At 41.9% G+C, this 11,918-nt stretch overlaps 1 protein-coding gene across 3 annotated transcripts in view; it reads right to left on the minus strand.

Moving 5' to 3' along the window:
• The window catches only part of ATAD2 (ATPase family AAA domain containing 2), a 30,615-nt gene that overhangs the window by 18,493 nt on the left and 204 nt on the right, over nucleotides 1–11,918 (minus strand). The window contains exons 1-11 of one of the 3 annotated variants that reach the window (XM_064396014.1): nucleotides 11,456–11,847; nucleotides 7,342–7,481; nucleotides 6,775–6,833; nucleotides 5,222–5,375; nucleotides 4,135–4,231; nucleotides 3,638–3,686; nucleotides 3,193–3,303; nucleotides 2,647–2,725; nucleotides 1,604–1,696; nucleotides 571–679; nucleotides 233–348 (exon numbers count right to left, since the gene is read on the minus strand). In XM_064396014.1, the coding sequence (XP_064252084.1) occupies nucleotides 233–348; nucleotides 571–679; nucleotides 1,604–1,696; nucleotides 2,647–2,725; nucleotides 3,193–3,303; nucleotides 3,638–3,686; nucleotides 4,135–4,231; nucleotides 5,222–5,375; nucleotides 6,775–6,833; nucleotides 7,342–7,481; nucleotides 11,456–11,662 (1,214 nt within the window). In that variant the 5' untranslated portion in view covers nucleotides 11,663–11,847. Of the gene's footprint in view, nucleotides 1–232; nucleotides 349–570; nucleotides 680–1,603; nucleotides 1,697–2,646; nucleotides 2,726–3,192; nucleotides 3,304–3,637; nucleotides 3,687–4,134; nucleotides 4,232–5,221; nucleotides 5,376–6,774; nucleotides 6,834–7,341; nucleotides 7,482–11,455; nucleotides 11,848–11,918 lie in introns of those variants that run through there. The other 2 variants (XM_064396021.1, XM_064396022.1) reach the window with 2 other exon arrangements.

Below are 11,918 nucleotides of genomic sequence, written 5' to 3' on the forward strand. Positions count from 1 at the left end.
GTTTTTGAAGGCAAGACACTTTTAAGACACAGTATCACCACACTGCAAATCTTGGAACCTACATGTATGCTGGATTCTATCCTTTTTAAAAACATTTTTATTTTTTCTACTGCTAAAAGAACCCAAAAGCATCAACACTTAAAAATCTGAAGCATGGAAACATAACACTTCAGTTGAATATTTTCCTGCAAATAGGTGAGTTAGAATTTACATTTTAAATGGCAACCCTTACCTTGGAGGTTGAATTTTGAACCTCTCAAAGACTTCTGGATAAAGCAATGGAAAAACAACCATCTCTTTTAAAGCAGAAATGTGGTCAGCAAGACCACCAACGCCATCAAATCGTACCTAAAGATGGAAACAACAGAACACATTTTAGATATTAAAGCTGCAAGCTTGATCAAGTTCCATCAGAAATTAGATGTCAGCACAGAGGAAACATTCATGCCAGTTTTCAAACTGCTTGAAACAAAACTGTAAGCCAAGGCAGTTATAGCAGCACATTACTGTACAAAAGGTTTCATAATTACTGAAGATGTCTCATGGACACAATGAAGCAAAAACACTTACTGAACAATCTATTTGCACTGGATCAACATCAGCCAGACTCGTTCCGATTTTCATGCGATCTTTGTGAACTCCTTTTAAGTCACTTTTATGAAAGTTGACAGGAAGAGACCTGATTTGAATTAAGGAGAAAAAGAAAGGTGTTTTCTAACTTACAATGTGGATTTCTGTTTTTCTAATAATAGCAAGTGAATGCAGAAAATCTTATAAATGACTGTAAACTTTCTGAATTGTTAAATATTCATTCCAGCTGTTTTATGTTTAAAGTCCGTGAGTAAAGAAAGGAAAATGGTCACTCCAGATATAAACTGAATTAATTATTTTAACAGTTCTTAGCACTTAAAAATATAAATGCCAGTCAACAGATCATACGTAGGAATACAAGGTTAAAACAAGATATTCCTTATTTGCAGACCTTGGACTGACAATGATTCATGTGAGGAAGAAACTGCCCCTCCTGACCCCCAAACACACTGATATTTTTCAAATACTTTTAACTCCTATATTCAAAAAGTTACAGTCCAAGCCGATACTTATTTCAGTTGGTTCTAATATTATAAAGTCTGCCTATCACTCCAGTCCTTCCCAAGGCCCTGGAACCTGTGTGCCAATAGACTACTCTGAAAGACATGTGAGACATCAGGCTGAAAACATATCTGTCAGACTGTTACTAAAATAGGCTTTTCTAGAGCATTTGTTAAGAAACGAAATCCCCACCATTTCCTCTATTTACACCATCCCATCTTATAGTGGCTTTCTCTCTGAATCAGCTACTGTAAAGCACAGGAGCAGCAGAATTTTACATTAAGAAATTTCATCAGTGTTGCTACTCTGCCTTCCCACCTAGAAATCAAACTGTTTATTAAAATCCATTCTAAAAATCCAGTTGTAGAGAGTCCAGTTATAGTTGTATCAACAGATACAATTGCCAGAATTTAGAAACTGAGCAAGATGAACACAGTAACACTCCACAGTTAGGAAGATGCACAGTCCTCCCAAGCAGTCTCCTTCCCCCCAGTTCTCCAATTGCATTAACCTTCTTAAATTTCTGTTCTTCCTCTGCCTCTCAAACTCCTCTTCATCATCAGATGAGGAAGAGGAATCACTGCTGGGCACTGTGTGTCTCCGTCTGCAAACATTCAAACAAACAATTAAAAAATTAAAATAAACAGTAAGTAATATCAAAATTGAAGTGAACACTATCTCAGTTTACTTTGGGATCTAATAAGTTTCCAGATTACTGTAGTCTTTATGGATCTGATTTCAAATTACATTATGTGATTTTCCTAGTGACAGCAAAATTTCATTTTTATTAGGAAGGCAAAACGTTTAACCAGCGCGCAAAGAAATTTCTTAACCAAGTTACTCTTTTTATCCACATGCTCTCACCCGCAAATCAAGTTTCATTTAGCATTATGTATCTACTCTGTGAAACACCAACCTCCTAATTTCAAAATTTTGTTTCAAAACTCCCTCCTTCCATAACTGCCTAATTTCAAGGATGCTAAATAAAGCACTCTATCTAGCAAGGAATGGCATTCAACACTTGCAGGATGCTAAGCCTATTTGTCATTACTATTGCAATTTGCAATTCAGAATTTCATTTAGCATTTTTCTTGCTTTAAGTAGTGTTTCATACAGAAACTGTAACTGATTCCAAATAAAAACCAGAATCAATACCTGAGTGATTAAAAAAAAAAATCATTAAAACTTCCATACTCTCTCTAATGAAATTGTTTTAGTTTTAAGAACATAATTCGCATCCTTCACGATGAAACAGTCAGATTTTCAGAGACAGATTTTGGCTCCAATTCCATAACAAATTAATTCAGTTACACAATTTCAGCCATAACCTTCATCATCCCCACAAAAACTGCATTTTCTAATAAAATCTAATGGCCAATGAATTGGATGGGCTTTCCTCCAATAGTTGCTTTCTTTATTGCCTCAGATTACCACAGCAATGACTATACTGTTAACATCTAATTACCAAGAGAGTCCAAAAACTCTTGAAAACCGTATTCAGTCATGTGACTGACAGCACTACTGCAAAAGAATTATCACTAACTAAACTCATACCTGTTAGCTCCCTTGCATGCATCTCTCTGTCTGACAGGTGAAGACCTGTCTGAAAAATACATCTTGCGTTGTTTTGGTTCTGTTCAAAGTAAAAAAAAAATTGGAACAATGTTACAAGCAAGTTCAAGAGAAAGCAGGATACTAAGAGGCAGAGAATGGGATGTGTATCACCCATCTCTAAGTTCTAGGGAAGTTTCAAGGGTGGGGAGGAAGAGATTGTTTTTTAAAATCAGTGCACAATAAAAGCAAAAACATACACACCTGAGTTTTAAGAACTGAAAACCACTAGAGTAAGGTCATCAACCATGTTTACTTACTATTCTTTCAAGGATACATAGGTAGTATTTTTATTGAAAAATAACAGTAAGGATGCCAAAAAACAAAGAAATAGAATGTGCAGAGGATATATGTATTTAACAAAATTGCAGGTAAGATATTTGAATAAAGTTTAGTGTGTGTACATATTTTCATTCTTAAAAAACCCCATAACATTCTCACTTCCATGCAAGAAATTAGTTCTTCAGAGAAGTTGTGCCTCTAACCTACTTTGCAATGGAGCTTGATAGCGCTCAACGGTTTTCCTCTGCCGAAAGGAGTAACGCTTCCGATTGTCTTCACCATCATCTTCTTTGGCTTCACTTTCTTCTGAGGAACCCCCTGCACATCAACATTACATTGCACTGTTTAAGTACTGTTGCAAATTATATTAAATTCAAAATGCACTACATCACATGTATTTCCATGAGTCCACAACCTTTCCTGCTGTAAGAGCTTTGGACAAACAACTTCTCTTTTCCTCTGAAAACCTGTTCTGAGCTCACTATAGTACAGCCCTAGAGTCTGTAACTATGGCTTGTAATGTCAGTAGCAGCATAAATTATTTTCAATAGGTGAAAAATAGCCAGTAGTTCACCCCATCTCAACTAAAGACAAAGTTTTTCGCTAGAGCACAGTCACGAAAACTTAAAACAGACTTATCCAACAATGCTACCTTGATTATCAGCTATTTCTTCATCAGTCCTTTCCATATCGAGGCTTTCCTTGGAAAAACAAAAAACCAAACATGAAAGACCAATCACAGAACATAAGCAGAAAACCTGTGGGCATATTTGGTGCCTATACTGTATCATTATCGAGGCCCTCCCTATACACAGAAGATTAACTAGTGTACAGCAAGAGAGAACAGGAATATCATTCTGGAACCCAGGATTAGTAAGATTAGTAACAAGGGTTTCCACTCTAAAATAGGAATGCAGATGCAAACAAAAAAAAAAAAAATCTATAAAAGCAGGCTATGACAATGTTTAGAAAACAAAGTAACTGCCATTCAAAAGGACAATGGACTAACTTAAATAAAGTAAAACTAAAAGAGAAGAAATATGATGGCTGTCTATCATTTAACCATGAGTTTCTCTTGGGGAAGGGAAATCATCCCCCTCTGTTAAATACCCTACTTATACAACAACAGCAAAATAAATTAGTATCTACTTCTTCTGTGTCTTGGAACTCCTCCAGGTCTCCCATCCTTCGCCGTCTGCGCATCTTCTCCATGTCATCCATTTTTTGCAAGACTGCTTCTGCAGTACTAAAATACAAAGTTGACATATGAAAGCAAAAATAGGCACGTACAGAAAAAGTCCATTTAGAACAGCACACATAACCATCATATTTTAATACAGTGTGCACAATACAAGGCATTGACACTTAGCCAAAATTTCAAAGCTCCTTAAAAATTAGGTCAAATGTTTACTTTTTAGAACAAATGTATGAGTATATGCAAACATACATTGTTTTCAGGTTTATTTTCCCCCTCTTGATGAACACAGTATTTCAGTAGAAAAAAAAGAATTTTGAAGACCACAGTAAAGTAACAAAGAAATTATGGCAGTTTTTCACAGCACTTAGGTTGCTCTGCATGATAGCACTGTGTCACTTGGTTCACAGCCTTCTTCAGACAACAGATTGCTTTTCTACACTGCTATTTAAATTTCACATTGATTTTCAATGACTACTTATGCTAGACACAACATCTTTCTGCGGTTACACTTTGAAAACCTTTCAGAAAACAGATCAGAGTTTGGGCTTCACAAAGGGAATTAAGCTACAGACAGGCAGAAACACTTGGATTACTTCACTTTGCCAGTATCCAACTTTCCTTAGTATCTTAAGTTAAATCTACTAAAAGTCACAACGTAAACTGACTGTTTTGGTTCACAACATATAAACCTACCCAACCCCTACATACCAGAGCAGGTGGCTCAAAGCCCCAACCTGACCCTGAACACTTCCAGGGAGGGGGGCATCCACAGCTACTCCAGGCAACCTATTAAAGTGCCTCAGCACTCTCACAGTAAATAAATTCTTCCTAACATCTGATCACTCAGCTATAGCAGCTCATAGGAAGTCTCAACCTGACCAGTGAATGCAAATAACTCTTGCTGCCAGGAAAAACAATATTTTTTCCTGTTGTCAAAAGAAGGAGAGAGTCCCTAGCCGATATTTTACCATAGTACAAAGGGTTGCTGATAAGGCTCACGGTAGCAGCTTTGCAAGATTGTGAGAAAAACCTCCTTACTTTGTTATAAGTTTGTCAAACAAAACGGATTCATTTGTAGTGGCGTAATGGCTTTGTTGAAGCCTGCAGCTGCGGCGAACCTCCAAATCCCCGTTTTCCTCGTGGACTTGCTCTGCAGCTTTTGCATCAGCTCTGGTCTTCAGTGTCTCGGACACTAAAATGCAATAATACATAAAACTTTCTGTGATGGAAAATATGACAGTCCCTTTATTTCACTCTTGCTCTAGGAAAATGTAAAACCCCCCACCTTTTATTTTAAAAATTTAAATACTGAATGGAAAGTTATTTTCATGATCACAGCATTCAACTTGAAGTATTTCCGCTAAAACTACACATTTAAAAGTCTGATTTGTGTAGCAGCTTTTTAGAAGACTGGAAAGCTGAACTAATGAAAACAAACACCCAGCTTTTGTTCCATGTAGGAGGCAAATTTATTCCAGTTACCTCTCTCTGGGAAAGTGAAAACAACAACTGCCTACCTCTACCGTGTTTTCTCTCTATTAATGTAAAATTGTATCTAATAGTTTTTTTCTAAAAATTGCTTATGTGAGAGGTCTGTTCTAAAGATGTCTGGTTTTGGTACACTGTCCAAGCATGCATTATTTTTGTTTTCTGCACCACAACACAAAAACCCAAGAAGACAAGACATGCCTCAAGGTAAACTCCCGAATATAAAGAACTCAAAAACACACGAACTAAAGCAAGAACTCTGCTTGCTTTAAAAGAGATCTGCCCAATATTTACCAGATAGCATCCTTTGCTATGGGTTCATTACATGTACTGTCATTACAACTGTTAAGAGGTCAGTGAGGGAATAACAGATGTATCACCATGTCATTTTAAACACAGGTAGGTTTGAGCTCATCACCAACTATAAAACTAACTTCAAGCTCAGTAAATAATAATTTACATAGCCCAAGAAGAACTTGAGTTACGACACAAAGTGCATTTTGGGTCCCTTCCCACATTCAGCCTGGAGCTGGCACAATGTTGCCTGGAGCTAAAGGATTTTCCCAGCTGCTACAAAGTGGCCTTGCAGCACCGAGCCTGCTCATGTACTCAGCATGGCAAGTTGGTTCAAAGGTGAAATGCTCAGCTTCAGGGACACCTTCCCCATGCCAGTGTGCATGTCCTGACTGAATTACTTTACAAATGACTTGTGTACAGTACTGCAATATCCCCTCCTACCTGAAAGACTGATTTACAGTTAACCTGTAAAAGTAACCAGCTCTGCAGATTCCAGCAAATCACTGACACAAAGAAACATGAGCCAAGGAACAGATTCTTTAAGGCCTAAAAACTCAGGAATTCACACTGCATTCTTCCCAAGCCTGAAAGGAATTAACAGCACCTCCCCCTATTTGCACCTACCTCTTTTCAAAAATCTCACTGGAAATTCCTTTCTTTGTTATATCTGTTCTCACAGCTTCAGGTGATTTTGGCTGATGAGTTCAGAAGTTTTCGGGGCCAAGGTAAATGGACAAAGTGACCTAAATACAATCCTTCCCAGAAATCTGGCTAAAAAGGAATCCTAAGGAATTACCACTACTTACCTTCTTTACCTTCTTTATAGTCTTCTTTTTTTGGGCCCGATTTTGGCTTTGCCAACTGCCTACATTAAGAAAGAGAGGAGAAGAAAGGAGAACAAAATTGTATTAGAAGTACTGTACAAAAGCATTAAATCACATTGCATGGCACATTTCCCTCCCCAGAACATTGGAACTCCAATCTGGTGCTCCATGCCATGTAAAGAAAAGCCTGGAGACTCCAGGGAAGATTTGGATCCCGAGTCTGCTGTGTACCATATGCACGCAGCTCTCTAAGGACAGACATTTCCCAGCATGCTCATCTTGATGTCTCAACAGGGCAGGTAATATCTCAGTAACCAAAGTGAAGGAGAGATCTCAAAGGACCTGGGAGGAGACACATGCCTTTTACAGAAGCAGAACACTTTTACTAAGAGTGTTTCTAGTTCTAAGACACTGGCACATTAACATAGTCACATTCCCTTGTGGGTTTTTAGCTGTAGATTTATCTTGATGTGACTCACTGTGCATGCTTTCACTTTTGCTTTTCATTCTATGCCCTAAACAGAGATTGAACACCTGGAAGTACAATACCTCGAAAAGTGTCGATTGACATTTTCACTTAATATTTCCATGCTTTTGTCAAAGCTAGACTCTGAACAGCGCTGCATGTTTTTCCTCATCGATCTTAAACGGTGTCCATTGAAACATTCAATGTTGCCAGAGGTAAATTTCTAGGAAAAGAAGGAAGAATGTATTTATCTGAACCACCTATTGCCTCATTTGATCAAGTTTAGTCTGTTACACTCCTGATTCAAGAGAGTTGCAACTAATGGCAGGGAAGCCTCGAACCACTTGTGCACCAAGAAGTAGCTCTGATGAAAAAACCACTTCAGATTTCAAAGAAAAAAAACCCAAAATCTTATTTCAAAATTGGTTCAGTGACCCCAGTAACCAAAATCTCACCTACAACATGCAGTTGTTCCACCCCTTTGGGAGGAGCCAAAAATTACACTACAAAAGGAGGGGTTTGGGGCAAAACCCCCACAAAACGACATCCAACCAACCAAGCAAAACAACAGAGAGAGGAAAGCCCCTCTGCTTGATTTGGATCAGCTGATGGACTGTGTCACTCCTTGTCCCTGAAGGGACACCTTTAGGTGAGGTTTGTGCCTCCCAACTGCCTTGCAACAGACCTCAGAATATTTACTTAATCAGTTGCTAATAGATTTCTGTCACTATTCCTTCTGTAACAGTACATATTAACACTCTGTAGCTGGTGCATTTAGCATCAGCAATTCAGAATCTGCTTTCCTGCCGCTTCAATTACCCTCACTATCTGTGAGTCTGGATCCTGTAAGCTCCTGTTGAACTCAGCCAGGCAGACAGTGTCCAATGGGATATAACCAGAACTTAGGTCCAGCTGCACCCAGCTCTTCTGATCTCTGAGGAGCAGCTGGAACCTAAGGTGGTTCATTTTCTGCTAGATTTCTATATCTTTAATGCAATAAAAAAAATCCTAGTAAAATTTTTTTGGAAGTTTTCCTCCTGTCTCTATTCCATTTATAATGGCATTCAGAGGGATATAAAAAGACTTCCTTCCAGAGGGTAGCATTTACCCACAGAAAACCAAAGGGAACTCAGGATACAGTTTTTCATGGATGCTCATCTTATCCACACTGGTGTTTCTGCAAGGAGGATGCTATTGACTTTTACTGTGTGAGGAAAGCTGCAATGACCACGGGAAGCAGCTTGTTCCATTTACAACCCAAGGTCTCACTGCAAGTATGCCAAACTAAATCTCACACTGAAAAGGGCAGAAACCAGACTGGAATATTCTACTTCTTCACATTAATGTTACCAAGAGGTAATTCCACTGATTGATGGAGATGATGAGTGAAGAAGGACCACAAAGATATTGAGAGATTATGCAGGGAGAAAATTACAAGGGCTACAGCCCAAATAGAATTTAATCTGACTACTGCCCTAAAAGATGACACAAAACATTTTTACAAATACATCAGCAAGAAAAGGAAGACTAAAGGTAATCTCCATCCTTCACATGATGCACAGGCAAACATATGACAATGGATGAGGAAAAGGTAGTAGTACTTTGCCCCAGTTTTTAAGAGTAAGACCAGCATTCCTCATGGTACCCAGACAGGGACAGAGAGCAGAATGAAGCCCCGTAACCCAGGAGGAAACAGCCAGTGACTGCTACACCACTCGGACACCCACACCTCTACAGGCCCCAATGGGATCCCACACAAGGGTACAGAGGGAGCTGGCAGAGGAGATTGCCAACTCACTTTCATAGAATCATTAAGGTTGGAAAGGCCAAGATCGAGTCCAACCTTTGAATGATCATCACTTTGTGAACAAAACCACAGCACTAAGTGCCATATCCAGTTATTTCTTGAACACTTCCAGGGGTGGTGACTCCATACTTCCCTGTGCAGCCTGTTTCAAGACTTAACCACCCTTTTTGTGAAAAATTTCTTCCTGATGTCCAACCTGAACCTTCCCTGGTGCAGCCAGAGGCTAAGTCCTCTTGGCCTGTCAGAGGTTACCTGAGAGAAGAGGATGACCACCAACAACCTCATTTCAGGTAGTTGTTGAGGGTGATAAGGTCTTCCCTGAGTCTCCTTTTCTCCACGTTAAGCACCCCCAGCTCTCTCATCTGCTACTCATATTACTTACTTTCTAGACCTTTCCCAGCTCTGCTGTCTTTCTCAGGACACATTCTAACACTTCAATGTCTCTCTTGTCATGAGAGGCCAGAACTAGCACCACAATCACTGCCCTGGTCCTGCTGGCCACATTGTTTCTGATCTAGGTCAGAATGCCCAGACAAAAAGGGAACTCTGGATCACACTGCCCTCAAATACAGGTGACAAGAACAAACCTGTTCAGCTTTGGGAATTATAACCCTCTAACTAGGGTTATAGACCTGGAGATACATGGCTTCCAAAGGGATAGCAGCCACTTTGGATCTCACTGGGAGACTCACTCATGAAACTTACTGGGACTGGAAACCTGGAGGAGAATAAACCCAGCAAATGCTTGTTTACCTTAGACCTCCTCTTGTATGTTCTTACTGTCTATGGATGAAATGAGCTGTATAATTAAATACAAACCATATGCTGCTATCAGAAAATAAAAGCAAAAGCTGCCACCACCACGTCCTTGCAAATCAACAAGACAGGAAAGAGGCATCAGGACTTGGACATGAAGCTAGCACCAGTTCCATGATCTGTCAGATGGAGCACTCTACAGTTAAAACCCCCAGCAGAGCCCAGCATCCTACAAATGAGGGCATGACTTCATGCTCAAAGCACAGGAAAGGTCTACAAAAAGGAAGGGAAAAAAAACCCAAAAAACAAACAAGCCCAAACCAAAGAACAACCTTGCAACCAGTTTCATAACAATGATTCTACTTTGGTTTCAAGGATGACTTTATGTTTAGCTTCCTCATTCCTGCTTTCCACACTGAGAACACATGCCAGCAGGGTTATCTGCCTAATGCTGCGCAGAGGCTGAACGAGCCCCCAACAACCACTTCTAGTGGAGACTGCAAAAACAAAGCAGTGGTCTTTAAGAAGTTTCCAAGACTTTTTGTAAGGGGGGTAAAAAAAAACCCCACCACTGCAAGGACTTTTAGTTCAGCAATCTTGAATATAATGGCACAAAACCATAAAATTAATTCATACAACTGAGACTCCCGAAAGACTTCTGCTGGAAGCAAACAGAGTCTTTGAGAAGCATCACTCCAAGGCAGGGCTCCCCTGAAGAGCAGACCACTTCCGAGTCGGATTGGGTCTGCCTTAATTTGTCACAGAAATGCAGGACAGCCTGCAGAGTAGAGCCTGACTTGGAAATAGCAGAGGAAAGTTTCGGTTTTTTGAAAGCTATGTTAAAAACAATGGCAAGTGAAATGATTCAGTTACTCCAGTTGCAGTGCTGAGATGCAGAGAGCACAGGCCATTTGATATCTATCCTTTACCATCGTGCAAGTTGTCTCTCTTCTAGTAGGGCAGATCAAGATTACTGAAAGCTCAAATAACATTTTCACCGGTTTAGGTTATGCTCTTTAAGTACAAATGAGCCCTGATTTCTAAACATTTTCTTTTTTAGAGCATCCAAAGTACTACATGGATACAATTGACTAAGGAGTATTTAGCAGGCCCTTCGGGCCGACCAGAACGTCCTCAAAGGTCCCATATATTTCGTGTCACGCTGATTTTGATGCATTTCTGTTATCTAAACAGAGAGCGCTCCATAAGCATTGCTGCAACTAAAGCAAAGAACTTTCTAAGATCTTTTCAAGCTAACTTTTTCAGATAAAGACCTGCACCAAAATAAACGGCGATGGGGAATGACACAGAACACACCAAACCGTGAGGCGATGCAGGCTGGTATTCCCAAAGGCCGGCTCGCAGCACGCTGCCGCGGCCCCGGACCAGGGCTGGTGCCGAGCCCCTTTCAGCCGGCGGGCGGGCCGGCTGCTTCCTCACACACCGCTAACGGCTTGCCCCGAACACTCGGCTCTCCGCTTTTTTTATTTTCCTCCACGGAACACCACTCCCCAGCGCTTTCTCCGCTCCTCCCAGCAGCTCCCGGCCAGTAGCGGCTCCCCCGCCGCCTCTCCGGGCCCAGAGCCCAGCGCTGCCCGCCAGGCCGCGCTCTCCCCACCCCCACCCGCACTCACGGCCTCCTCGGTTCTCCTGGCGCCCCTGGACACCGCGGCCCTGGCGGACCCGGACCGCGTCCATACGCGGTGGCTTCTGAGCGCGGGCGACTCCAGGGAAATGAACTCGGAGCTGGAGTCCAGGAGGTCGAAGGGGGGCCGCCGGCAGCGGCTGTCGCGGGCAGCCATGCGGGGCGGGCGGGCAGCGCTGCTCCGCAGGACCACCATGGCGAGGGGGTCGCGGCCCCGCGCGCCGCCCGGATCCCTCCGCCGCGCTGCCTCCCGCTCCGCTCGGCCCCGCGGCCGCTGCTCCCGGCCCGCGCGGCGGAAGGGCACTGGCGCACTGCGGTCCCCGCGCCACAGACGTTTGGCGCCCAAAACTCGGAGCGCTGCGCCGGCGGCGCGGGGCGGAGCGGGGCGGAGCGGGGCGGGGCGGGGCGGAGCGGGGCGGAGCGGGGCTGGCTCGGCGGCTCCGCCTCGTCCT

This window comes from Passer domesticus, chromosome 1 (assembly GCF_036417665.1).
Source record: "Passer domesticus isolate bPasDom1 chromosome 1, bPasDom1.hap1, whole genome shotgun sequence".
Lineage (NCBI taxonomy): Eukaryota > Metazoa > Chordata > Aves > Passeriformes > Passeridae > Passer > Passer domesticus.